The sequence below is a fragment of the Xiphophorus hellerii genome, chromosome 19 (genome assembly GCF_003331165.1).
Source record: "Xiphophorus hellerii strain 12219 chromosome 19, Xiphophorus_hellerii-4.1, whole genome shotgun sequence".
NCBI classification, from domain to species: domain Eukaryota; kingdom Metazoa; phylum Chordata; class Actinopteri; order Cyprinodontiformes; family Poeciliidae; genus Xiphophorus; species Xiphophorus hellerii.
The window spans coordinates 22,278,876-22,306,584 of record NC_045690.1 but is presented as its reverse complement, the minus strand read 5'-3'; the positions used below and the strand labels follow the sequence as shown (position 1 = coordinate 22,306,584).

The 27,709-nt window shown below is 40.7% G+C and overlaps 2 protein-coding genes across 6 annotated transcripts in view; both read right to left on the bottom strand.

Moving 5' to 3' along the window:
- Positions 1–407: 407 nt before the first annotated feature.
- On the bottom strand, positions 408–16,187 carry dcaf5 (ddb1 and cul4 associated factor 5). The gene is made up of 10 exons (XM_032548038.1): positions 16,086–16,187; positions 15,714–15,931; positions 14,437–14,580; positions 12,781–12,817; positions 12,519–12,658; positions 10,165–10,294; positions 8,536–8,749; positions 5,706–5,772; positions 4,931–5,058; positions 408–2,439 (listed from the first exon to the last, which is right to left on the bottom strand). Exons 1-10 carry the CDS (start codon positions 16,154–16,156, stop codon positions 1,159–1,161), a joined length of 2,430 nt encoding a protein of 809 aa, XP_032403929.1. The 5' UTR covers positions 16,157–16,187; the 3' UTR covers positions 408–1,158.
- Positions 16,188–17,460: 1,273 nt separating this feature from the next.
- Positions 17,461–27,709, bottom strand: part of pacs2 (phosphofurin acidic cluster sorting protein 2) — a 69,430-nt gene continuing 59,181 nt past the window's right edge. For all 5 annotated transcript variants that reach the window (XM_032548034.1, XM_032548033.1, XM_032548035.1 and 2 more), the window contains 6 exons: positions 23,823–23,865; positions 23,647–23,689; positions 22,391–22,526; positions 22,080–22,300; positions 21,804–21,917; positions 17,461–20,817 (listed from right to left, as the gene is read on the bottom strand). In XM_032548034.1, the coding sequence (XP_032403925.1) occupies positions 20,699–20,817; positions 21,804–21,917; positions 22,080–22,300; positions 22,391–22,526; positions 23,647–23,689; positions 23,823–23,865 (676 nt within the window). In that variant the 3' untranslated portion in view covers positions 17,461–20,698. The remainder of the gene's footprint in view (positions 20,818–21,803; positions 21,918–22,079; positions 22,301–22,390; positions 22,527–23,646; positions 23,690–23,822; positions 23,866–27,709) is intronic.

Below are 27,709 nucleotides of genomic sequence, written 5' to 3'. Positions count from 1 at the left end.
TTATACTATCTATCTGATAAATCCAGCCGCACACTTGAAAGATTCAGAAAAACAAACAATTATTTTAAAAAAACTCCTGTTTGATTAATTTTAGCATCATTTCCAATGATCTAACTTTGCAGAACCTTCTCCACGACAGTGTGTTGTTTCTACTGCCCCCTAGTGGCTAAATGTAATTACATTTATTCCTTTTTTTCTTATTGCAATAAAAATAATTTTTTTCTGTATATTTCAGTCTGTAATATACAGATGCTGGTCGTTAGTGTTTGGCCCACAATGTGTCAAAATTGTTCGCTTTGTCCCTGGAGGACAATAATTATGAAATATTTGATCAGTTACCACCCTGTTTCTTTACCCCTCACAGCTGGACAAACTTTCCATTAGGATCAAGATCACGTTGCCATGGATACTGAGGAGTAACACTTGAATCCTTTATAAAATTTCTTAATTATTTCAAATCGTTGGCGTGTATCAAAGTAAGTAAACACTGACATTTTGTTTGGGTTTTTTTTTTGTCACAGATCAGTTTTTTAGTTGCAAGAAAACACATGTGAGATGGTTTGTGACTGTAGGCAGATTAAGAACACAAAAACAAAGCAAAATGTCAGCACAGTTTATACAAGCAACTGACTGGGAGTCAGTTCTTCAGGCTTCCTGGAGCAGCGTAAACTGAGCAACACTTAATGACAACAAACCTGATCAGAACAAAGCTCAACTAAAAACCTCAAAGCTTTTGCTCCGCACAAGTTCTTTTAGTCGTCAGAGGCAGAACCGAACTGCGGATCCGGGCGCAGCAATCAGAACATCAGGAGGTGGTGGAGGGGAACCCCCCCCCCAAAACAAAACAAAACAAAAAATGAATACTGAGGTCTCATAAAAATAAACGCCTCTCACGTAGTACCAACACGCAGCTAATTTATGTCTTAATGCGATCTGTAGGTTTGACCGAAACGATGAAGATATGGCCCAATCTGTTTGCTCTTCAACAACAACAACAACAAAACAACCATTCTTAGCCGTTCTTTAGCAATGTGAGGTCATGTGATTCATAACTAGGAGTCTGAAATGTAAAAAAAACAAAAAACTGAGTTGTAGAAACTCATAAAAAAAATCCACTTAGTAAGTTTTGTTCTGGGTACAAATGAGAAGAGGCTTCTGTTACGTCTTTAGCTTCTTTTCGGAGGACGACAAGCCCAACTCCGCCTCCTCCGACCCGACGTGAGTCCGCTTCAGAGCGCTCTGCGCCAGGCCCTTCTCCCTCTGAGGCCTGGGTTCTTCGGCTAGCGTTCCTATCTCGTCCTCGGACTCCGAGGACGCGCGCTGAGTGGAAGGCGTGACGGGTCTGCGTTGCCCGTTCACGCCCGGACTACGTCGGCTTTGAGAGACGTCGTCTGCGACAGTTGAGACGTCGTTGGCCTCTCCGCTGTAAGGGCTGCCGAGTTCGTCCGGTAACCGAGGCGACACGACGGAACGCCCTCCCTGCTCAGTCCTGTCACTCCCGTTGTTGTCTTGGCTTTCCGGAGACATCACCGGACTCAGACACACAAACTCCGACGGACTCAGGTGCTTTTCCTCCTCTCTGGAAGCGGAAGCCCGAGGTTTGATCTCCGGGGAGTTCGGCTCATCGTCCGACGAGGAGGTCGACAGGTCGTCGACGGAGATCGACGGGTAGTTGTACGAGTCGATGGCTGAAAACAGAGCCTGTAAGGACTCGGGTCGGTACCCGGCCCTGGAGACCACGTTCATGCGCCGCCGCCTCACCACGTTCTGGCGTCGGACGGCGCTGCGGCGCTCCTCGTCGTCGCTGCTGGAGCTGGAGGTGGACGTGGAGGAGCTGGAGGCCTCGGCGGGGAGCGACGGAGAGTTGCTGGGGCTGGAGAGCGTGGAGTTCTCCCTGGGGCTTGGCGAGCGAGGACGGGGCATCGGGTCGAGCCAAAACTCACTAGAGTCCGAGTCCTCGTTGGCCAAGAAGCCTGACTGGTGTTGTGGCCGTCTCCTCTGTCTCCTGGGACACTCCTCTCCGTCTTCCCCGGCGGCTCCCTCCTCCCCGCCTGAGGCGTCGGGTCCTGCCAACGAGGAAGACGAGGAGTTGTCGGAGTCGGTGCGGCGGTCGGCAGCCGAGGCGACGACAGGAGCCGCCGATGCAGCCCGTGTGGAGCGGCGGCCGCGGGCGTGGAGCTGCATGATGGCCTCCTCGCTGAGGTCGCTGTCGGAGTCCGAGCTCCAGCCCTCGATCTCCCGGCGCACCAAAGAGTCGAAGAAGGCCATCATGCGCGGGTCCTCCTCTATGGACTGACTGACGTAGTCGTGGGACAGGCCGCTGCCGCTGTTGAGCACCAGGCTGATGTACTCCTCATGGCTGTAGAGGCTGCGGGACCGGTCCTCCACCCGGCCCTCCAGATCCCCCTCGCTGTCAGGCTGCCGGTACGGACTCCACACCTGGGTCAGACGGAAACGTTGAAGAGCAACGAGACGACATCTTCAAATTTGTCTTTAATACTTCAGCTTCAACGTATACAATGTTTGGCATCTTTTTTGTAAAACTCTTAATGAACCTGAAGCCAACAGCAAATTTGAGAACGACAAAGACTAAAGTATCTATCTTCTTAATGGACTTTGACCTGGAAATAATCATAGTGGTTCAAGCAAAAACCATTTAAACTACTGATTTTTATAGAATCAAGTGTTTTTTATAGAACAAGTGATTCAAGTGTTTAATAGAAACACTTGAAATTGAGATTGCAGGTGGCGTACCAGAAATGAGTTTCCTACGTGACACTTAGGCATGTCACAAAAACAAATTTTGTCCCAGAAGTTTGCCGTCAACCTGGTGACTCGCGCTACCAGAGATTTCTTGTAATTTGGCGGTTTGGAAATCCGTCGTATTGCAAAACTTATTCAGACATTCTGAAACCTAAAGTATCACTCTTAAATCAAGGCTCGTTATACTTTCACTATACGTACTAAGGCGAGGTAAAACGATAAAATATTGTGTACTGTCTTAGAAAGTTCATTTGCAAAACTAATATTTAGGCCTGTCACAATAAACAATAAATCAATTAATTGCCTGACAAATTAAATGAAACTCATGCAACTCAGGCAAATTTTCATTTGCTTGATTTATCGTTTTTCTCTTTTTACCATAAACTGAATGATAAAAGTCTCCAGTCTGGTGCTTTGAGCTCAACTGTCCCTTTTTTTTTAAAGATAATTTTGCTTACAGAGACTTCATAATTCATTTTATTTGTTGTTTCTGTTGTTTTCTTTATTTGTTGTGGATATTTTAAATGTCTTCCAGTTCCAGTGTTTAAATGTTCATTAGAATTTAAAGTTTATTGATCTTTGAGAATCTGTTCCATTATTACTTGAAAACGGTCTCAAAACAACAACATTATCGTTCATCGCAATAAGTTCTGGAACAGTGGGCTCTTTGCACCTCAGCTTCCGAGTTCGGGGAAAAGCGGCTCAGTCGTTTCCGATCTATTGAAAAAGGCTCTTTCCACTGGGTGTTTGCAGGGCTTGTCCAAGGTAACAATTAATGATGTACATCGATCCGAAGCCCCAACAAGTAAACTGGAGAAAGGTTTTAAGATGTTCGTCTCCTTATACACAGATACGAAGGTGAGTTTTACTTTCTTTAAACTTTGTGGCTAACATTAGCTTTAGCTTATGCTAGTAGGCAATATTCTCTGACATTTGTCTTGTAAAAATGTGCTATTTAAGCATCTAAACATTTTTCATCCATTCTAACGGACAATGTTTTTACCTTGTTTTCAAGTATATTATATGCGTTTATTGTCGTTAGTGTCAGAGACCAAGTAACGGGGATTTTATGGTTCAGGCTTTTTGCTTCTGAAGCCTGAGGAACAACAAGCCCATAGCTTAACAGTAGAGCAGCTCTGGTGTCGGAGTTCTAGTTCAGCTGATGGTTCAGGTTCAAAGTTGTTGCTTTTAGAAAAATATGGCCGTGTTAATTAAGGTCTCCGTGTTATTTCGCTTTATTAGTTTTGCATGCTTCTTGTGAAGCAGGACAGTGTTTACAGCAGTATGTACAGGCGCTGGGCTGTCTGGCTCTGGTCTGCTCTCTCGTTCCCATAAACTCTCTTTCAGGCTGAATACAGAATTGATTCCATGGAAATAACACAGGAGGCTCCTTTACCTTCTCCTTTAGGCTGAAGAAGTTGATCCGGAGTGAAGTGAAGGCTGTAAACTTTGCTGTGCGGCGTTAGCTTTAACTGGTAGCGACGAATATTTACAAAACACCGTCTTCTTAATTCAGGACCGCTTGGAAATCCATGAAAACTTAGAAGCCCATTATATTAGGAAGACAGCAATGTTCATAGTATTGTTTTATTTGCGTCTGAAATAAGACTTTGTCTTTTCTAGCTGTCATGGTAACTCAAAGCGGAAAAAAGAGAGCCGCATTTGCGCATGCGGTTGTGACGTCAGCGCGGCTGGTGCAAAGAACCCATTTATCGTCCAGCAAAGTTTGTCATCGTTACAGGCCTACTAATATTAATTTAGCAAGTGTTTATGCTACATTTTTGCTTAAGACCATTAAAAACAACATATTTGAATATATATCAAATTAATATATCAGTAATAACCAACAGATTGCATTATTTTAACAGCAGTAACAACAATAATGCTCTTCTGTTGAAATAAAAGCAATTAACGGCAAACATTTTGGTGCAAAAACTAATGCCTTGCAAACATGGCATTTCTATTCAAGGTCATCACAACGTAAGAATCTCAGTTTAGTCCATGTGTCGAGTTGATGGTGACGTTGCCTCTCTGAAGGACAGGTCTACTGTCAAAGTGCAAAAGTTTCTCTAACGCTTCAAATCGGACTGAATGAACGAAGAGATTCCCTTCAACAGAGAATGACGAAAGTCGATTCTTACGACAGCAGAGATGTTTCTTCACTCACCTTGATGACTTTCTCCACTCCGGAGGAGCAGATCATGTAAGAGTGAGGGTTGAAGCGAACCTGGTTCACAATGGAGCGGTGGCCCTTCAGAACCATGAACGCTCCGTTCACCACGCGACCAGGCCCGCCTGGGGAAAGAAGGCTCACGATATTAATGCTAAATATATACACATGTTCTTCCAATTGCACAGTTGACCTTATTAAATGATGTGCATGGCACATTATATTGCACAGAAAAAAACATGACAAGAAGAAAAACTACAAAATAAGGAAATAAATAAATAAATACATAAATAATACACACTCATGGTTAAAACACACAAAGGTGGGCAATTAGAAATTGTTATTTTATTGTGAAAATTTATCATAACCTTTAGACACTCTACCAGTGTGTTGATCATAGTTTGTAGAATTATGAATAATAATAAAAAAACACATTTAGCAAGTTAGTAAGATAAAAAAAAAAAAACACTTTAGCATAAAAGGTAAAATAAAATACGCAAATGTAAGTTAGAAAATCTGAAATTGATTTAGCATTTTCTTTGACTCCTCCTTTTTTTTCTTACTCAAAAACAGTTGTATAGACAATTTCAATGACATGATGTCCAAAATAAGTATCGGTATGTTTATGTCTTTTTCTTTTAAAAGAAATAACATGGGTGTTTCCTGCGCTCGGTAAACAATCTCCCGCCACAGGACTCGGATAACGTTTTCAAGCAGGACTGTGAAAAATCCAAATCAACCTGGAATCTGGGAAATCAAACCAATAACTCACCTGCTTCAGGGTCGTTTGGGATTTTCCACATGTACAGATTAAAGTCATCTGATCCAGACAAGATGTACTGAAGAGAGAAAAAAATAAAATAAAGTACTGAGACTTAAGTTCACCAAAAGGGAGAGAAACTAGGAAAGCAGGTAAAAGCAGATAAATCCAGGGAAAGAAGATGAAGCAGAAAACCAGCAGATCTGATCGGAGAGTTGAGAGTCATGCTTTGCGATCAGACACAGACTTCACATGTCGTGGCCTAAACAAAGCTCCTGCTCGCTGCCTGAACCGTTACTAGGCTTTATGAACAGATGGTTTCACTTAAACCTTTTCTCCCGAAGGAAGTTCTGACAGGGTCGTTGTGGGATTTACATTCTTTTAGACACATGTAAGATTGAGGGAAAGAATGTCTCCAAGCCTGTCTGACAGGAAGTGAAAATGCCAAAATACTTTTTGCAGTTTTGTTGCTCAATGACTTGAGAAGTATTTGTTTAATTCGCCTCTGTTGATATTCTCCTGATCTCCGTTTCTTGCTTCAGTCACGGCTTTTAGAGAACACAAACACAGTTTGATTCATTTCTACTGGGACCAACGAAAAGACCAGCGAACTTGAACACTTGTTCTTTGGAGAACAAGTGTTCACTTTGGACTTTGGACCAGATCTAGACCAGATCAGAATTTAACTCCTAATTATGCCTTCGTCTACACTATTCCATTGTAGCTCTGGTTGCTTGTTTTTAGGAGCATCAAAGTAAAACCATGATTGCATATTTGTGTTAAAAAATGTTTTTTTCCAGCATTACAATGTTCCACAAGACCTTCTTGACCTCTACTGTCTTCGTCTTCACAATCTACAGCAGGTGTGGGCATAAAAAGCAATTAAGTTCAACCAAATGACTCCCAAATAAATTCAAATGTTGCCGTAACTCATATCATCCGAGAATCTTCAGTGTTGCTCTGAATATTGATGCTGCGGGTAAGAAAAATCTCCACTAACAGTCAGTCTTGCAACAAATCTGAAGAAGGCTCTGACCGGAGACACGCTTCCACAGCAACACGTCCTGAACGCAGCCACTGGGTGCTGGCAAGCATAGCTAATCCACCTCGTTTGCTTTTGCCGCTCCTCTTTAAATCTCTATTTAGTCGTACGGTTAGAAAGCCAAACATATTGCACCAGATATTAAAAATATATCTCTATATGAGTGAGGCGATTATAGATAATTACTAGCCAATAATTCTTGGCTAATGCTCACCAAGTGTTATGAACTTGCATGTTTCATGCTAATGTAAAACCTACAGGTGCATAAATATATTATTTAAAGCAAACTGATGGAAGCACAAATGAGAAAAAGAGGGAAAAAATTTTTTTTCCGATGTCGCTATTAGAAAATTTTGTAATATTATGCAGTCCTCTGTTGCCATGATTACACAATTGTAATTCAACAGGCTAAATACGTACATTACTGGCAATCAGTTGAAAAAAAGGCATGATTAGGCCTGTCGCAATAAGCAGTAAATAAATTAATCGTGTGACAAATTAAAACAAACTCAATGATTTCCACTTGTATGATTTATTGATTTTCTCTTTTCTCTCTTCCTACCAAGAATTTGATGATAAAAGTCTTCAGTCTGGTGCTTTGGTCTAAACTGCCCTTTTTTTTGAAGAACAAATTTGTTACAGACGTAATTCTTAATTTCCAGTGTTGATTCATTTATTTATTTTGGATATTTCAATTTAAAATAAATACGTGTGTATGCTATCACCAACATACTACTTGAAAATGGTCTCAAAACAACAATATTATCGTTTATCGCAATAACGTCTGGGACAATTTATCATCCAGAAACATTTGTTATAGTGCCAGGCCGAGGCAAGAATCAAACAAACATTATAGCTCACCAAATACTGAAACGTCTTTTTATGGTTGTTACGTTTTGCACATTTAAATGATAACTGTGATGCAAAATATGAAGCAGCTCCAACACCAACGTACACAACACAAAATAGATTGTGGTTTCTGAAACACTTTGAAAATCCTGCATCATTTTCCTTCCACATCACCGTTACGCTCGTGTTTGTAGTGGTTTAACACAGAAAATCCACCCCAAGTCACGACGACGTTACGGCATATAAAATAAAAATCTCTTTGTTTTTCATAAGAAACTGAGCCACATGGCTTAGCTAAAAGAGTTTTGGTGGACGGCACGGGAAGACGCTCTAACCTACAACACCTGTGCGCTCTGCCTCAGACGGCCAGAAGATGCATCCGGTGGGAATGCTGCACCCCTAAAGACCCTCCCCCCCCACCGTCCTTCCCATCAATCACGCGGTGAACTGCCTCTTGGCAACCGTCTGCTTCAGCACCACACTGAGAAAATCCTCAACTGCCTGCAAAGTTTGAGGAAGTTACTGGAAAATGGAGTGCAGTTCAGATAACTCTTGGAAACCAAAAGAAAAATCCAGCCATTCCTCATCTCGGTCAGAATCAAACCGCTTTTAGCCAAACCTCAGGCATGTCTGTCACTGTTCAAAACTCGAAAACTCATCGTTCAGGCTGTGCTAGTTCAGCAATGTGTGAAAAGTATCTGATAAAGACAAGAGTTTTACAAGTTAGCTTTAGATTATTGTAGAAGAACAGGAGGATAAAATTAATCACTTCTTGGTAATTTATTACAGGCAGAACGTTGGTTTAATTCCTTTCCTATGTCCGTGAAATGGAAACCTTTACTCGTTCTGTATAGGATTTCATGCACACATTTTCTGGCATGCGCAGGGAGTGCTGCTTTAGTTTTAGTGCTTGGCGCTGCAGCCGCTTTGGTTTACGACTTGTTGACCCACCTGGTCCCTGTCGCCCGCAAAGCAGCAGCTTTTCATGGTGCAGGAGTTGAAGTAGCCCTGGTTGTCGAACTGGAAGCTGGGCAGGCGGGAGTGCAGCTCGTAGAGGACGGGCGGCAGGCGGCGCCGCAGAGCCAGGAGCTGCGTGCCCGTGCTGTTGAAGCGGACGCTCATGGCGCTTTGAAGGGACATGCTGCCACCGTAGCGCAGCAGAGAGCTGCGAGGCACGGAGGGGAAACAGAGCTCGAAACGTCACAAGGCAAACTACTACCCACTTCTGCCGACAGATTTGATGAGATTTTACAGCTATAAAATCCTTCACTATACACGAATGAGTAATTCATAGATTCAATCTCCTTGATAGTGAATGGAATAATACAAAGTGGAGCTGACAGATTCCAAGAAAACGGCTCAATACGTCAATTAAATTAGGAAGTTTTGGTTGTTTCATTTCTGACTTTTTTGGGTGTAAGAAAGGATGATCTGTTGCAAGATGTTTCATGCATCAAGTCATACTAGCCTTGGGATCAGGGGTGTAAAGGTGCACAAAAATAATGGCATAGCATGTAGCTAAAGTGACGCCAGCTCTAACTGAGTTAGAGCTGTATGTTTCTTTTCTCACTTTATTAAAGCGGTGGACAAAGAAAGGGAAACAAAACACAGAAATGAATTAGATATTAGATTTAAGCCTTAATATAATTATTTTTCTACATCGTTCAAAATAACTCTGTATTATAGATGATTCAGTTATAGTAATATAAACGTAAAATAGTTTGTTTACAGGAACGAAATAAAAGGCCTGGCAGTGGTTCATCAGTGGGGAAACAGCACCCTCTGGTGGACAGAGTTAAAAATGCATCGCATGCATACAGGGGGCAGCTTCACCAAATCCTCAACAGGAGACTCTCTGTGTTGCTACATTCATGTTTTTCCTCTATGCTAACCAACCCAACTATCTATAGCAGGGGTCTCAAACTCCAGTCCTCAAGGGCCGCAGTCCTGCAACTTTTAGATGTGCCTCTGCTGCACCTCACCTGAACAGAATAATTAGGTCATTAGCAAGGCTCTGGAGAACTGATCTACACAAGGAGGAGGTAATTAAGTCATTTCATTCCAGTGTTTTGTACCTGTGGCACATCTAAAAACTGCAGGACTGCGGCCCTCGAGCCCTGGAGTTTGAGACCCCTGAACTATAGGAATGGTTGCTACCTGATGAGTTTCCTACAAAACGTAACGCCTGGAAATCACATCCAAAAGTTCCTTCTTTGTTAAACCAGAGCAGAGATTTTTATTTCTCGTGATCTGGGAATCTTCCAGGTACCTTTTGTATCTCAATGTGGAGAAAGTTCTGTTTAAACCGGGTGCGCTGCAGCTCTGATTGGTATCATTTTCATAACTTAAAGGGTTGTGAGAATATTTAAATTGGGCAGCTAATGTAATTTTACGAAGATTGCTGTTAAAAGCCCAAGACATTCAGACCCGAATCACTAAATGATTTGACTGCAGACAATCCAGATAAGGTTGCGCTTCTGATATTCGTCGACAATAGTTTGTATAACAATTTCATGCAATTAAATCCAGTTCTCAAGAACGAGGTGTATTTTTTGCTGGATCAACCCACGGGCGTCTCACCTGCGTGGTTTACGAATGTCCCACAGTCCAACTCCTTCCTTTGAGTTGGCCGTGGCCAGCAGCCGAGGCTCCACAGGGTTGAACATCACGCTGTGAAAGGCTGAAGGGTAACTAGCCAGGCAGAACGGCTCTGCGGGGGTTAAAATAAATAGAAACAAAGCGATGAGAGTTACAACTATTGCTTAGGTCTCTCAGAGGAAGATTCTACTCGTGTAGTACGACGATTTGTACAAAAATGAGAGAGAAAAACATATACAGTGATTTGGAAACGTATTAATTTGTTTTTGTCAAATTAAAACCACTAAGACCAAAGATTTCTTCCTCCCACCTCCCCAAAGCTTTCGTCTCAAATCAGAGGCAAGTCTCTAATGACTGAAATAAACATCTTCTCCCCAAATCCATGACATCTTTCACTGCAGTTCCTTACTCCGAGTCCTTTACGGTGAAGTCTCTACAAGTTTTGCACATGTAAAGTCTGAAATGTTTACTCTTCTTTCTTTTTTTTACCCCTCCAGGGGGTCTTTTGTGGGCTCTAGTGTCCCTTATATGACAGTGGGCTGACAGGAAACAGGGAAGGAGGGGGGGGAAGACATGCGGCAAATATCGTCGGGTCCGGGAGTCGAACCCGCGACGGCCACGTCGAGGACTCAAGGCCTCCAAATATGGGTCGCGCTAACCACTACGCCACCACGGCACGCCCCCTTTGTTTTTCTCCACAACATAGGTCTGATTCAGTTAGTCTGGATGGAGAGCATCCACAAACATCCATTTTAAAGCCATGCCACAGGTCCTGACCTGGATTCTGCTCTGGACTTTGACTAGGACATTCTGGCAAATTTATATGGACAAATCTGAACCATTCCACTGCAACTTTGGCTGGATGTTAATTGTTATTTTCCTGTAGAAAGTTTGGTTTCACCTAAGTTTCGAGACCTCCGGCAGCTAAATGCAACTACACCAGCTTCACTATTCTTGCAAAAGAAAAGCATTCCCACAGCATCACACTGCCGCCGCCACCATCATGTTTCATCACTATAAAGTGTTCGTGTCGATGGCAAAAGCTGAGTTTGGCAAGCTTTGTTGAGGACTTCAGTTTGCCAAGGCAACAAAAGAGAGAAAGAAACTCAGCTCTGGAGGGAGATAAACGGTTTATCAAAATGTTGGCTTGAAATTTATTGTATCGTTTGTCTTTTATTGTGATACACTTCTTATATTTTTGATTTATCGTTGTCACGATAAATTCCAATTAATGGTTAGAAATCCCTAAAATTGAGGAGATTTTTGGGATTGTTGATTTTTTTTTTTCCATTTACAAATTTTCTCCACTGTTTGTTCAATAAGGGAGTATCAAAAAATATAAACACATTCAAAAAATATGATTAAGGGGCGTGCCGTGGTGGCGTAGCGGTTAGCGCGACCCATATTTGGAGGCCTTGAGTCCTCGACGCGGCCGTCGCGGGTTCGACTCCCGGACCCGACGATATTTGCCGCATGTCTTCCCCCCTCTCCTTCCCTGTTTCCTGTCAGCCCACTGTCATATAAGGGACACTAGAGCCCACAAAAGAGGTAAAGGTAAAAAAAATAAATAAAATGATTAGACGCAGTAGCCGGGTGAAGTTTGGAGATACAAATCACACTTCTTCATGTGACTTGTGTCATGAAGCAGTACATTATGGGAATGTTTTTCAAGATCGGCATTTGTGTTTGTGGGGCTGTAATTACTGGGACACACAGTCATACAATTACCTAAAAAAAAAAAAAAGGTGATAAGTAGTTCTTATTGTCACTTTTATTGTTATCACAAAGTATTGTGATGAAACCAAGTCCATATCGCCTACCCCTCGAAACGTACCATAATCACAGCTGAGGGCAGTCCTAAAAATATTCAATTGGGTGTGACGTTTCTTGGGATGGACGCTGTATTAACACCTTCCTGTAGCGAACATTAATAGGCCGACACAAAGAGCGAAGGCCGGCTGGCCAGAGTTATTTTCAGACCGACTCGGTCACAAGGAAGGGTTCTAAAATAGAAGTGAAAGGTGATGCATCCCGTTTGTATTTTAACACTATTAAGCCTCGCCAAGTTAACACGACTACATTTCCTTTCGTTGTCCAACAGCTTGTCATCCCAACAATTACAGAACAAGCTTGTGCAATATTTAATATCAAATGAGGATTTACGTCTTTTCACAAAGTCTGGCTTCGAGCAATATCTCGTTTCGGATGCTTACAAAAGATTCGCTAAACATAAGACTTCTCCAAATGTTTTTAGGAGCTCTACAATGATTTAAAAAAAACAACAAAACATTCCATAACGACAGCTCTGATTTAACGTTTACTCCGCCCGTCCTCACCTCCGTGCGACGGCTCCCGGGTGTCCCAGATCAGAACGCGGCCGTCGTCGGACGAGCTCGCAAAGATGCTGTCGTTGACGGGGCTGACGGACAAGCTGTACACAGCGTCTATATGCAGGAACACGTTCAGAGTTTCCTGACTGCAGGAGCAACAGTCGGCCACAGGTTAATTAAAATCAGCAGTGTGATGCATCAGCCGGCCGTTTTAAAACGGCAGGAAAGTGCTTCAGAAACACAGAGTCGGGGATTTTGTTGTACCCACCTCTCCACGTCGTGAAGAATCACCTGCTCGTCGTTTCCTGGGAGACGAAAAAGCACACAAATGACTGGACGAGTGGGTTTTAATTACAAGTTTATAAAAACAAAGGCTGCGAAGCTTTCAAGACGTGTGGTTCCTCATTACAAAAAATAAAAAAAATCTAACTCATGTTTTTGAAACAAAACTCCATTGTAGTTTGCACTGGATGTACACTCAACAAAAATATGAACGCAGCACTTTTGTTTTTGCTCCCATTTTTCATGAGATGGACTCAAAGATCTAAAATGCATTCCAGATAAACAATATCACCATTTCTTTCAAATGTTGTCCACAAATCTGTCTAAATGTTTGAGCACTTCTGCTTTGCTGAGATAATCCATCCCACCTCACAGGTGTGCCACATCAAGATGCTGATCTGACATCATGATTAGGGCACAGGTGTGGTTACACGTGGTCTGCGGTTGAGGAGGCCGGTTGGATGTACTGCCATATTCTCTGAAACGCCTTTGGAGACGGCTTATGGTGGAGAAATTAACATTCAATGCACGAGCAACAGATCTGGTTGACATTCCTGCTGTCAGCATGCCAATTGCACGCTCCCTCAATGCTTGCGACATCTGTGGCATTTTGCTGTGAGACAAAACTGCGTATTTCAGAGTGGCCTTTTATTGTGGGCAGTATAAGGTACACCTGTGCACTAATCATGTCAGATCAGCATCTTGATGTGGCACACCTGTGAGATGGGATGGATTATCTCAGCAAAGCAGAAGTGCTCACTATCAAACATTTCGACAGATTTGTGGACAACATTTGAAAGAAATGGTGATATTGTTTATCTGGAATGAATTTCAGATCTTTGAGTCCCTCTCATGAAAAATGGGAGCGAAAACAAAAGTGTTGCGTTTATAATTTTGTTGAGTGTAATAAACACATGGATGTTGTCATCAATGTATTTTTTTAAGAGCATTTTGAATATCGCATTACTAACGGTTGAAGGAAATGGCAAAATTCAAGATGCATTTCGCATTTTCGCAAAATAGTTTTCACGTTCCCTTGCGGTGGCTTTTGGCTTTTCCAAAAAACAAACAAACAAAGAAAAAAAAGAGTTAACACGCAAAAGAAGGAGATGGAAATATATTTGCTAAATAAGTTCTTACGTAGCAACTTTCCCATCCACTTGTGAGTCTCTGCCTTGCCAGAAAAATTTCCAAAGCTCCATCTGGGGAAGGGAGAGCTCTTCCCATTTTCTGACACCTGCTAATTTTCAGCCTCCACTTCCTGTTTATTACAGCTTTACGTAGCATCAACATGTAATTTGTCTTTTATTTTCTTCTTCTTTTTTTGCAACATTTCAAACGTTTGCTTAAACATGACAACTGGATGGATGCATGGCTCGTGTCGACTGGTGAGAGGGGCTTTTCTCAAGGCTCAAACGCTCCATCTCTGGCAGCGTTGAACTTTGGTGTCGAACTTTGGTGGCTGAAAATTCAGCTTCATTTAGGCTCAAATTAAAATCAGGAGCGATGGGTGACACCGTAGCCTGAATTCAGGCCTGAGCTTTTTCTTTTCATGCGTGGGTCCAAAAACATTCATTAAAAGAGTGTGTGTACGTGTTTGTTTCTTCCGTGCATCTGTTATCAAGACCGCGCTCCGTCTTACCGCCGGAGAAGACTTTTGAGTTGGAACTGTCGAAGGCGAGGCAGAAGATGTTGGAGAGATGCTCGCCCTTCAGTTTCACCGGCTTGGAATGGGAGTGGATGGCTTTCTCAATATCCCACAGAAGCACACGCCGATCATCGCCTCCTGATGTGGAGAAAAACAAGGACGTCTGCTGTGACCACACTGAAAGATTTGAGGAACGCTTTTGTCAAGCATTGAATTGAAAGGATGTTTCGCACAAACAGATTTTAATTCTCAAAGAGGCAACATCACAACGTAGCAATAAGCAACTGATCGTACAATAAATTTATACGAGCTTGGTGCTTTTTATTCTGCTGACCAATATTTTTTGAAGCACAATTTTGCTAAGAGACTTCATGAACCATTTTATTTATGGTTTTGGTTGTGTGTGGTTCATATTTTCTTTTTATTTATTGTTGGTTGTTGTGTTTTGGATATTGAAAATGTCTTCCAATTCCAGTGTGGAGTGGAAAGTTTACTAGTCTTTGAAAAGGCAAATTTGCAGCATTAATCCTATTATCAATGTGTTACTGGAAAATGGTCTCGAAACAGCAACATTGTTCTGGGACAATTTATCGTCCAGAAAAACGTGTTGTCGTAAGAGTCACGATTTCTTCAGTGTACTGAAGCTGAATTAACTGATGATACCAGAGCAGTGGGTTTAATTAGAAAATGTGCAAATAGTCTGCTAATAGCATTAATTTCTCTTAATTTGCTTCTACCTATCCGGCGTTGGAAAATGGTTTAATCAACGCCCGTACTTTTCCAAACTAATCGGGAAACCCGATGTAAACTGCGGAGCAACTTAATGCGCCAAGAAGACTCATTTTTATGCCAGTGTCAGTGACACTGTAGTCCTGAAGTTAGCACAGCCAATGGTGCACTCCGAGTTAAGCCACAATAAAGCAGTTTCCAAGGTAAACAGCGAACGGCCAACCACAAGCTGTCACACTGGGCCAGATGACTGTTTATTATCTTCTGTGGAGCTAAACAGTGTTGTCATTTTAAGGAAAACGTCGTTGCTATCACACGAACCTCGCTCAGAAATGTGGCGTTTAGAAATTAAACGCGTAATTTAAAAGACTGACACAGACTGACACGGGGCAGCGGTGTTGTGAGCTGTAGACTGCCCGGGTTAATGTTTGCTAGCTAGCAAAGCAAGCTAAGCTAGGCTAGCAGCGGAGTCCCTCGCAGGAAGCAGCTGACAGCCGCTGTTAGCTGTTAGCATGCTAGCAGGACAACTGCAGCCAACTTACCAGACACCAGATATTCTCCGCCGCTGTTGGAGAACTCGATGGCGTTGACGCAGCCAAAATGGCCCTCCAAATTTTTCTTGTAGAGGCTGGTGCAGCCTGCCAGCCTCCGTCTCTGGAACTCGTCCTTCATGAGCGGCTGTCCGGTCAGCTCTCTGCGGGACAGAAAGCCCACCGAGCAGCGCATACCGCAGCCCTTCAGCTCCTTCATTTTGGCCGCGCTGAAAAGAAACAGGCCTTTTAACTCCACCACTCCACCCGATACATCTGCTTATGTAAATGGGTAGATGTGGCGCACGACTGCTCTTGCTGGTTTGGTTCTACATCCTGGTGGATATGGGCTGCGTGTCCGCTGATGTCGACGTCGTTTCGTACCTGCTCTGCCCGCTTGGTCTGGGTAGTCTGGGAGCAGCTTCGTGTCTCCCCCGCCTCCTCTCCGCTGTCATCCGGCGGTCCACCAAACTGTAGCAAGTAATAATAAACTACAAAAAATGGCATTAAAATCCGGACAAAATATCCTCAGTTTTCCCATTTTTTTAACCTTTGGAGGCAATTTCAATTTCTGCTCCACCTTGGACACAAAATACTCCTAATGTTGAAAAAATAAATATTATTCATCAACATACTTTTATACGAACGTGAAAGGTGGTAATTACGGACATCACTACACACAACCTTTCATTTATTTCATATTTTACCTCATACCTACCTTTGGATTTAGCTATGAAGATCTCTTATTATAATTATTATTTTAATTTATTTTTTTCCAAGACAAAAAATAATTTTCTTCCCATTTCATACATGCAAATTAAAATTGTTATTTACGTAAGGTAAGGGTGGGCATTTATCATATCGTTTATCATTTATCATGATACATTTCTCATAAGATTTTTGATTCATCGTTGTCACGATAAACTTCAATTATTGATGTTTAAATTGCTGAGTCATGCAGTCACAGCAATACAATCACCTAAAAAAAAGATAATAAATAGTTCTTATCGTCACTTTTATCATTATCACAATAGTACCATGAAATAATATCTTGATAAAACTTAAGTCTGTAATTGTTTTCCCATCAACTCCTTCCCACCTCCTTGTTCCTGAAGAAGAAAAAAAAGCAAAAACCTGAGATGCACTGAGATTAAATCACTCACAGATGGATTAATAACCAATTAGGTGATTTCTGAAGGGTACTGGAGTAAATAAGTCTCATTACAAATGTATTTAAAAAAAAAATTTTTAAAGGATTTTGAACACACTAACCTCTATTGATCTATCACATAAATCCCAATAACACCTCATTGGCTGTAACACTTCATTGAGCTCCTTACAGTCAGGAGTCATATTTTGTCAGCTTCTGCTTTTCAAATTATGGTGCTGCTCATTTTATCACTTTTAATGTAATTTTTTTTTTTTTACCCCTCCAGGGGGGCTTTTGTGGGCTCTAGTGTCCCTTTTAAGACAGTAGGCTGACAGGAAACAGGGAAGGAGAGGGGGGAAAACATGCGGCAAATATTGTCGGGTCCGGGAGTCGAACCCGCGACGGCCGAGTCGAGGACTCAAGGCCTCCAAATACGGGTCAAGTTAACCCCCTACGCCACCACGGCACGCCAATTTTATCACTTTTTAAAGAAAATCATTACATAAAACCTCTGCGACCCTACATGCTTAGATAATGGCTGGGCAGATGAATTACATAAAATCCCCTGAGTATATAACAGGAGCTGAAACAAAGGAAACGAGAAGTAGATTTTAGTGTGTATAGTAGTTTTATTATTCCCAATTTTTGGGATTACAGTGGTAGTCTTTAAGCAACTTTCAGTCTTGAGAAGCGTTCTCTGAGACAGCACTTAAAATAAAAATATATTTCACACAGATAAGAAGAAACAACCAAGGTTTTCCTCAACATTAGGGGCTTTATTTTACTTAGAGCCAAGTGGCTAGAATGCGATTTAGCACTGCACACGTGAACAGACGTAACTATTCGTTTGTGTCGGAGTTTATTTAAGTTCTCTTGGGCCCAGACTCAGCACCATAGTTAGCAGGGATTCTTACTTATACTGATTTGTCAAATTATGCAATTTAGGCACTTATTAAACAAATGACAAGGGTTACGATCAAAGTCCTAGTCAGTAACAATTTGTGGGCAAAAAGTGTGTTTGACGCACAGCTAAGCTCGAAGAGAAGCTTCAGACATTCACTACGTACACAATCTGCTCTAAACTTAGAATATTTGAACTAAACTCTACAATACTCCATTTAGGCCCCACACTGAGCCTATTAATGTGTTAATAGTACAGCGGCTTGATTAGCTTTGCATGTAAATGACGACACCACTTGTTTGTGCTGCTGCCCAGCTTCGGTGGCTCGCAGCGGCCAGCCGGTTGTGCACCTGCAGGTTCCCGGGGGGAGAGTGATTTTAAGCTAATCTAAATTACACAAACGTTTAAAAGTGCTTTACAGGAAGGCAGCGTTTCCCAATTCCGGTCCTCAGGGCCTCCCCGCCCTGCATGTTTTAGGCGTTTCCCTTCTGCTACACACCTGGATTGAATCTGTGGGTGATTAACAGGCTTCTGGTCATGCAATCATTCGAATCAGCTGTTCTGGAATAGAGGCACATCTAAAACATGCAGAGCCAGGGGGGCCTGAGGACTGGAATTGAGAAGCGCTGCAGTAAGGTAACCTTTTGATACATTCACCTCAACGTTATAAAGTAGCAGAGCACACAGGCTGAGAGCTGTGATGAACAAACTCGCATCGGCCACAGAAAACCCCTAAAACAATCAAAGTCTTTGCTTTCAGCAAAAAGCTACGCAGTGCGAAGGAGTGCTGGTCTTAAAGGGATAGTTCTGATTTTTCGAAGTGAAGTTTTGTGAATGTATCCTCAGAAAGGATAACAGCTAGTCCAATAGAATCCCCTATTTTGGCTGATTTTAGTTATTTCAAACAACTCAAACTGAAAATGTAAAGGATACAACTCCACTGGTAAAACTAGAAACTTACTTACATTAAGTTTACTACGCCTTTACATATCTTGGAAGAGCTTAAGTGATGAGGTCACCGCTTTTTAAGCTTCTGATAGGTTACTTGGAGGTAACACTTGTGGATGTGTTTTTACAGGTGTACTTCAAACACACTGCTGGGTCATTACTGAAATATTTGAAGAAATCAGCGAGGCCATTTGTGGAAAAATGTGGAGCAGAACGAGCAAAACAAATTGTGAACATGAGCTGAAGGGTCACTCAGTGAGGAAGAAGGAATATTCTAAAGATTAAATTAAAAGCCAGATTGCAGTTTCAAAAAGCATGCAGGGCCATACATGTATTAAAACATGTCCTGTGCTGAGATTAAAACTAAAATTTAAGTGTTTGACAATAACAAATATTACATTTTGAAATGGAGAACCTACAACCCAGAGCATCAAGCAAGAGTGAATGTTTTTGTGACTAAAGAGGGAACTTACGCACTCTCATGTATTTACATGTACTGTACAATGGATGTTCATTGATCTGCATTGTCCCATTTGGAAACAAACAAAACTGAACTTGTTAGACCAAGACTAATAAACTAAAGCTGGTAGTTTTTGATAATGTAATTTTAAAATTCCCTAATAAAGCGCAGTACTTTATAACATAGTTTGAGTTGCTTAAATGGACAAAATGAGCTAAAACAGGGGGCTCGTCTGGTTACCTACCTACCTAGCTAGCTAGCTAGCTAGCATTTTATGTCCTGCAAATGTATTTTCTTTTCTACAAACTAACTGGTATATGACTGATAATAACTTTACAGAACTTTATTACAAAAAATCTGAACTTTCCCTTGAAGGAGGATTAAACGGCTTAAAGGTAAAGATAGGCCTTTCTACAACTAATTCCCATTTACAAGGAAAACTCAAAGGAATAGTCAGACATTTTTGAACGTACACCCATGTTCAGTTAGATGAGTATTTATGCCACAGTAAATTAGGATTCTTCCAATTTTACCAATTACATCAAAACTTCATATTTCTAGGTCACGTCCAATGTGGTGGAAGGATGTTTACTTCTGGCCGTAGCCGAGTTTTTGTAGCCACTGGCTGTTAGCTTAGTATTAATATAAGGTTAAACTTCAGAACTTTATAAAGCGAATTTTTAAAATTTGCCAGTTTGCTATGCTAAGCTAATTAGCTGCCAATAATATTGATTCCAGAGCCAGTCCAAAGGGACCTTAGGAATTGTTTCAGGCTCATTCTTTGCGAGTACTCGCAGCCCCCTGGTGGCTGGGAGGGTTCTAGCAGGCACTTGAAGCCTCTTAGCCAGATATTTGTTCGTTACCTTTTAAATGTTAATAAATTCCAATGTTTGTTCTAATTTATTTTTGTTCCTAACACTTGACATATTTTGAGTAAATTTTTAGAGGAAGGAATACAAAATACAGACGTTTGTATGGAGTGAAAGAAAATATCTTAATGACAGCTCAATTCACTGATTTTACATCAACTCAAGCTAGTTATCTTTTTTTTTTTTTTTTTTTACTTCTCGGCAAAGAAAACCTGGGGAAAAAACCTGAATTGAAAGTAAGAGCATTTCATTCCATGGCAGCTTCTCTTGTATTTTTGTGTGTATGTGTTTTATGTACTGTAATAATTTTGCTGGTTTAATACAAACCTTAAAACACAAACATTAAATAAAACGGCAAAAAAAAAAATAAAACAGGTCCTACCTGATGACTCACTCAACATGTTAAAGGTTTTATGAAGACTACTTTCTCAAAGATCTACAAAACATCAGCAGCTTTTTAAGCAGGGTAAAGTCATTTCCACCTGGCAGCTTTACATAAAAAAAAAATAAAAAAAAAATGGAATATTAAATAATCGGACAAATGCAACAGTGGAGAGCGGCAGTTTAACTTAAGACAGCAGAGTAAAATGAAGGAGGCAGGGGGTTAAAATCTTGGCACAGGGGTCAACGGGGCTGTCCTCCTTGTTTCAGTCTCTTTTCAAGGTGCTGCTAGTACGGGCCCTTATTGTGCCCAAAAATCCCGACGGGGAAGTGTTTGACATGCGAGGACCATTGAGCTGCTAACTGGAAAAACTTGACATCGTTCCACTCGACTCCGTCAATCAGCACTGTGGAGAAGACACAAAACCAGCCATAAATAAAGTAAACATATTTTGGGATGTATTTTAGCTCCCCCATTTGCTTTAGAGTGAAAAATAATCTAGTTCTATCTGTATAGTGTTCATAAAAAGTTCCTAGAAACAAGACAGTGTCTTGTTAGAAAACAGTTTTGTGTAAGTGACATAGTTGCACCTTAAAATACAATTGATTTGTCTAAAAAGTCACTTGTATTTCTGTCCAGGTTATTTGTTTGAACACTAAAGTACCATAATCACAAACAGCGGCTGCACAGCTCTGTTTGTGATGGTTATTTAATGACATAAAAACTGTTCTTTATGGTTTACAACAAGAATTTTGCCTACGCTGCTAAACGCTGGGAAATTTAAACTACTGGCAGGCCACAACATTTTATTTTTGAATATTTAATTTTCTTTTGGGATCGATACAACAAACAAAACCCTTATAAATACCTGTATCATAAAAGTTATAAAAAGATCTTTAAAAAAAAACAACAGACAATTTCCACATTTGGGCCATCAATTGGTTTCTGCTTTTTAATTATTCTGGATTTATGTTCAAGGGCCAAATAAAATAATTTTAATAATGATTTTATTCGTTTATGTGTCCCAGGCCATACTTTGGACACCCCTGGACTTTGTTGTATGATTTAACTAGCCCTTCCTTAAAAACAATTAAAAAATAAAAAATTAGGTAATTTTATTTGTATAGCACATTTTCAGCAACAAGGCATTTCAAAGTGCTTTACATGAATTAAAAAGGAAATGCAAACAAAATAAACCACAATAAAGAGAAATAGAAAAAAAAATAATCTAATAATGTTGATCAAAAGCATATAGATACTCCTGATCTTGCTAGATAAATAAAAGTAAGTATTCTCTGGACTTTCTAAGTTTGTTCTAAATTTGTAAAAGTAATGAGTATTCCACAATTTCTAAGTAATAATAAAAAGAAATGCAACAAAAGATCATCTCACCTCTCAGCATGGTTTGCTGGTGTTTGGCAGCGCAGATGAGGCGGCTGATGCCTTCGATCACTTGACTCTTTGACTCTACCTCCTTGTCTTTGCTCTTCTTCGGCAGAAACATGACTGTCAGAAGGCAACAGCAGACATCCACATTGTTAGTAACAGAGGCATTCAGAGTCGGTCTGCTTTCTGCAAGGCTTAAAACATAACATTTGAAGTAGAAGACCTGATTTTAAGCATCGTTTCATTAAAATAATAATTTAAAAAATGAAATAAGAGACACACCCTTCTTATTTTTCTCCTTGGTTACCACAGTCATAGACATGGTGGGCTGGGGGCTCGGCTCTGCGCCCCCCGGTGGAAGCCGGCTGACCTGCAGCGAGCGGAAATTGCACTTCAAAGTGTTTTTGGAGGAGGAGTCCCGCTTCTCCACGTCTTTCTTCCTCTCTGTCGGAGCCACCCAGTAATCTACCTGAAGGCCCATCAGATCCGCCTGGCTGCTGGAACTGATGAGAAACAAGCAGCTTTATGTAAACCAGCTTTTTTTTTTTTTTTTCAAAAGCAGACACTGAAGGATTTCTCAATTAATTCCAAACCTGAGAGCACAGAAGCTGGTGTTGATGGAGGGAGAAGGTGGCGGTGTTGGCGAAGCCTCTTTAAAAGCGGGGGACACTTGAGGAGGGGTGGAGGAGAGCAGAGACGAGCTCAGAGGTGCAGCATCATCAGAGTCTCCTGAAAAGGAGAGCTGTTGTTAAAATAACTCAAGTTGGACAGCTCATTTAATTTGGGATTTTATTACTTTGGCACGTTTTTTCCTGTCATCTCGTTAAAATAGCTTTTAGCGGTTCTGAAAACATAACTTTTTACAACCTTAAAGGGGCAGTTTTATGTATTTTCCAGGCACATAGTGTCATTTTATAGCACAATCAAGTAACTGTGTTGCTTTCAATTGTTATAAAAATGCCATATATCTATCTATCTATCTATATATATATATATATATATATATATATATATATAATCTAAAGTACAACTTAAAAGAAATTTTGCTTCCTAATTTAACACCTTGAAATTGCGCCTTAAAATTCACCTTCGAGTCGTCATCCCAACATGGCTCCTCTATTAACCCTTTAACAACGTTTTTACCAGCGATGCACTGAGAAGTAGCTCCTATAATGAGCTCAGTTCCAGCAGGTGTTTGCTAATTGCTGCTGGCTAGTCTGTGGGAGCTGAGAGGCGGAGAGTTGCTGTGTGAAGCAGAAGCTCAGAAACTGCAGCTCTGAGGAGGAGTTTCGTCCTTGAAGGCGGAGCTAGGTCCACCAGGCGTTTTGCTCAGCGGAATGGTTGCCACGGAGATTAAAGGATTTCTCAACCATGCGTGAAAGAATCAACACAACACTCCAGGTATGTTTTTGATGAGGGAATAACTTTATAATCTGATGTAAATCTAGAAAAAGTCAATTCTTCATGATACTACCTCTTTAAAAACTCATTTAGTAGAATTCAAGATTTGGAAAAGCTTTCTCTATTAATAAATTAATTAAAAGTTGATCTGGGAACAACAAAATCTGCTTTTGAGTGAAAGTCACTGTATGATTTGGGTGCATTATAAAGCCAGGGGCCAAACTTTGGACAGCACTGACCTTTATCATATATGTGGTTAAAATAGACGGAAAATTGAAAAGAAGAAAAAGTCGAAAAATCGTTTCTCTTAGAGCTTGCTCATAAGGCCCCGAACAGAGTTTAGATGTAGCTAATAAACATATTACATTTTTCATTTGTCCGTTTGTAGGTTTATTATGCAGCCTGTGCAAAAGATGTTGCTTTAAATAATGTTGTAATAAGTACTTGCCTGATGCTGCAGATGTTTGCTCTACAATGCCAACTTTCACCATCTAAACAATAATGGAGGAACAGGGGGAAGAAAAGGAGGCTTTCAGCTAACGGGTAACTTTACAAGGCAATAAATTCAACTTCCCATTGGACAAATCCAGAGAAAAATAGCCAGGGCACAGCTTTCCTACTTACCCCAATAAATGGGATGAACTTCTGACAGGAATCCTCATTAGGGCTGGTGAAGAGAGTTAATAATTAGTAGGAGTAAAAACATTCAGTCTGATGATGAAGAGAAAAAATCTGCAACTAAAACTTGGTTGTAGAAATTAATTTACTACAAACGATTCCAATTAAGAGAGGCTACGTCTACATCGGTCGATTGGTAACATGTGAATGCTGACTTTTATACTGATACCAAATGATTGATATCTGAAACTACTATAATTAACATTGCAGAGATGATGTGCAATGCAAAGCCCAGGTGCGCATGCTGCCCTTTTTTCTTACTTTAACTATAGATTTAAGTTGAAAATAAAATAATCAACTGTAGCAGGACGGGCAGAGAGCAAAAGAACATGCAAGCCTCCGGCCAGTTTGTGGCATGAAGTAAAGCGATAGAATCACGGCCGAGACAGAAAAGATTACCCTAAACCCGGTCAGGTAGGCATTCAGGAGGCAGCAAGTTCATAAGGTGGGAAAAATGCATCGCAAGAAGGAAGAAGGAAGAGCACCAACCTAAATCCAAAAACCTGTCTGGGTCCATGCACTGCCTGTTGGCGGTAGTGCATAACCACGCTACGGTAAGAGCTATTTTCCCGGCAACGCCCAGAAAAATAGCAGGATGAAGCGGAGCTGAATTGTAGCTTTTGCGTTTTCTGAATGTGAAGTGGTTTGATGATGCGTAAGGTTGCTGCTCTTGCCTTGAAGAAACCTGCCATCGCCCCCCCAGGGAAGAAATGGAGAGACTACAGAGGCAGGCAGGGAGAGAGAGAGAGAGAAGAGGGTCTAAAGACAGTGACGGAGGGATTTTATCCAACACATTTCTACTGCAGTCAGCTTCAGAGCAGCCAGAGAAACACAGGCAAGATGGCTGCCTGATATGAGAGATGAAGTCCCGTCTCTTTGTGTGAGCTCCTCATGATGGAGTGAACAACTTCTTGTATGTTCAATGGTTTAAAGTTACTTATGCAGGTGGATAAACTATTTGTCTAAAGTTTGAGCTTTTCTCTCATTTTATATTATTCAGAAATGAGCAGATGTGGGTATTTTCTTCTCTTAAATCAGTTTACTATTTTCAAACAATTACCTCAAAGAACATAGAGTGATTCTTCAAATTTATTTGTTGTGCAAAGGCTCTCTGAGCCGAGTTGAAATACATCTCTTAACCACCTTTCAAGGAAACTATCTTCAGTTTTGGTGCAAAAGCTTTTATTTAGACTCAAATTGTGAAAAAAAGAAAAAAAAGCTTTTCATAAAGGTATAACTTGAAATCAACTGGTAAGCAGAATCAGACACCGATAAGCTTGATCTGTCCTAACCAGCGATTGCTATTATTCCACAATGACAGCCACACTATTCAGCATGGACGCTGTTGCTAATTGAAGATTTAAATTGAGGTACATTTTATTGTTTTTGATTTGTTAAAAAATACAGAAAGTTAAACTGAATTTACTAGAATGCGCCTCTAGATAGCTAAAATGCTGTCATTAACATGTTGGCTTACGCTAGCATGTTGGGTATCTTCAACAAAAAGTAATATTACTTTAGCCTTAAGTCAAATTTAGCTAAAAAGCTAATGTTAGCTTAAATGCTATGATTATCATGTTGGCTTGATGGCTAACTTTAGCTCAGTCCATACAAACCGAGCAAAACTTTCAGCAGATAACAGGAGAGCTGAAGTTTCTACAGCAAACAGTTTCTGGCTGTTTTAGTAATGCTAGCTATGCTAACTACTATCAGCTGCAGCCTTACACAGCGACATCACTTCACCTCCGAGTCTCGGCAGAAATAACAAATGAATGCTCACGGCAGGAAGGTTGGAAAGGAAAAAAAAATCTGCTCCTATATCTAGGAACAGTTATTATAGTTGTTAAATACCAATAATAATAGGGGGGGGGGATAGAAAAACCGGACACTATTTTGACTCTATACAGCTTTTCAAAATGCTAGATAGATGTTGGCCACTCAAATGTCGCACCAAGCTAAAAAGCGGACGCACTACTTCAGGAGAATTATTACGCTGTGGCCTTGTGTAGATTATTTGAAAAAATACGGCAACATTGTTTTATAGCCAGAAAAATAACAGGAGGGCTATTGATTTGAGTACTTTGCTAGACATGCTGCTTAGGCATGTCAAAATCCGTAATTACATGACTGAATGAAGCATCAACACATGAAAACGTTCGCTGACAATGTGCATGTTTCCCTACATTTAAATGGACAATTAACAGACAGACATAGACAGCCAGAAGGCCCATGCATCAAAAGTATTTCTTTTCAGTAGAATTAAACAGAAACTGAGGAGGTATTTGATTTATTTCATGCAGCTGATAAACTCTTATCTTCTAAATATCTTAGAAAACATCTAAGATGTTTTCATTTGGAAGATGAACTGTACTTATCTGGCTGATTTATGAGAAGTTGATTTGTTAATTAGTGGAGAACAAATCCCCAGAGAAGATAAATACAGAAGTGTACAGTCAGAAAATTTGAATATTTTCTAAATGACAAAAAAAATCAGATTTTCCAATGGAAAAAAAAAAGTAGATATTTTTTCGTGCTTCATTATCGTTTCACCAATTAAAATGATGCATGGACCTTAGAAACAGAACCACAGTCATGAGTCTGTGTGGAAGAATGAAAGGGAACACAGTTTGGTCTCCTGCCACCTTATCAGCACAAACTTCCTTGTTGTTCAAAACTCATGATTCTCATTTACAGATTTGTACATCCACCTGGTTCTGGCATCTCTCACAGCATTTCACAACTATTTATGCAGTAGGCTATGAAGCAGAGAATAAAGAGCCTAATGAAATTGTTACTTCATAATTTTTATGAACAGATAAAAGGCTGGTATATAAAGAAACTCCATTGGTTGCAACAAACCCAAAGATACAGTTACTTTATCTAAGCTTAATATAAAAACTACAGTTTTAATAAGACTATCAGATTCCCCAAAATGCTCCTTTAAAGCCAGCTACAGTTGAAACCAGATATTTACATTCACTGTTTTAAAAAAAAACACCGTTTTTTTTCTCTCGCTCTCGTTGTTTGACATTAACCAGATTACACTTTTTACCAAAATAATTTCACATATTAACATTTGAACTGCAGGACTCGGGTCAAACTTGTCGGGTCCTCTCCACGAGTTGCTCTCAGTAATTTGTTGGCATTTTGGTTCATTCCTGAACTGAACTAGAAGAACAGAGTCAGGTTCTTCATCTTCTTCAAACAAACGTTTTTAGCTCTGCCAGCTCATTTTCTTGGACTTTGTTAGGGCCACTATCAAACACTGGCTTCAGTGTTCTTAAGCCACTCTGTAAACAATGAAAATCATCGTCCATTTGGAAAACCTATTTGTGCTACGTCTAACTTCCTGGCTGATTTCTTGAGATGCTGTTCAGTATTTAAATAATTTTCCGTCCACATTATTCTATCTATTTTCTTTAAGCGCACCAGTCCCTCCTGCAGCAAAATACCAACACCGTATACTGCTGCCACCCCTGCATTTCACGTTTAGGATGGTGTTCTTAGGCTTTTAAGCATCCTTCCCTTTTCTTGTGAATATAGTGATGGCCATTATGGCAAAACATTTCAATTTTAGTTTCAAACTACAAGACATGTACCCAGAAATGTTGGCTTTTTTGTCCCTGAGGGAATCTGCAAACCATTATCTGGTTCTCTTGCGTTGCTTTCAGAGTAATGGCTTCTTCCTCTCTGAGCGGCCTTTCAGTCCATGTTAGTCCAGAACTCTTTAACTTTTTCCAGTTTCTGAGAGCATCTTTTTTACGGGTTGACGTCTCAACTTAGAACACATTCAAACATAAAAACATCCGACACCGAAGAATGTGATAAAAGAA

What these genes read in the sequence shown, in the direction of transcription:
- dcaf5 (XM_032548038.1), bottom strand. Translation starts at nt 16,156, where the DNA reads ATGACAGCGGAGAGGAGGCGGGGGAGACACGAAGCTGCTCCCAGACTA. An exon ending in CTCAAAAGTCTTCTCCGGCG is followed by an intron (nt 12,818 to 14,436) that starts GTAAGACGGAGC and finishes TTCGTCTCCCAG; the next exon opens with GAAACGACGAGCAGGTGATT. An exon ending in CCCAAACGACCCTGAAGCAG is followed by an intron (nt 5,059 to 5,705) that starts GTGAGTTATTGG and finishes TTCTTTCCCCAG; the next exon opens with GCGGGCCTGGTCGCGTGGTG.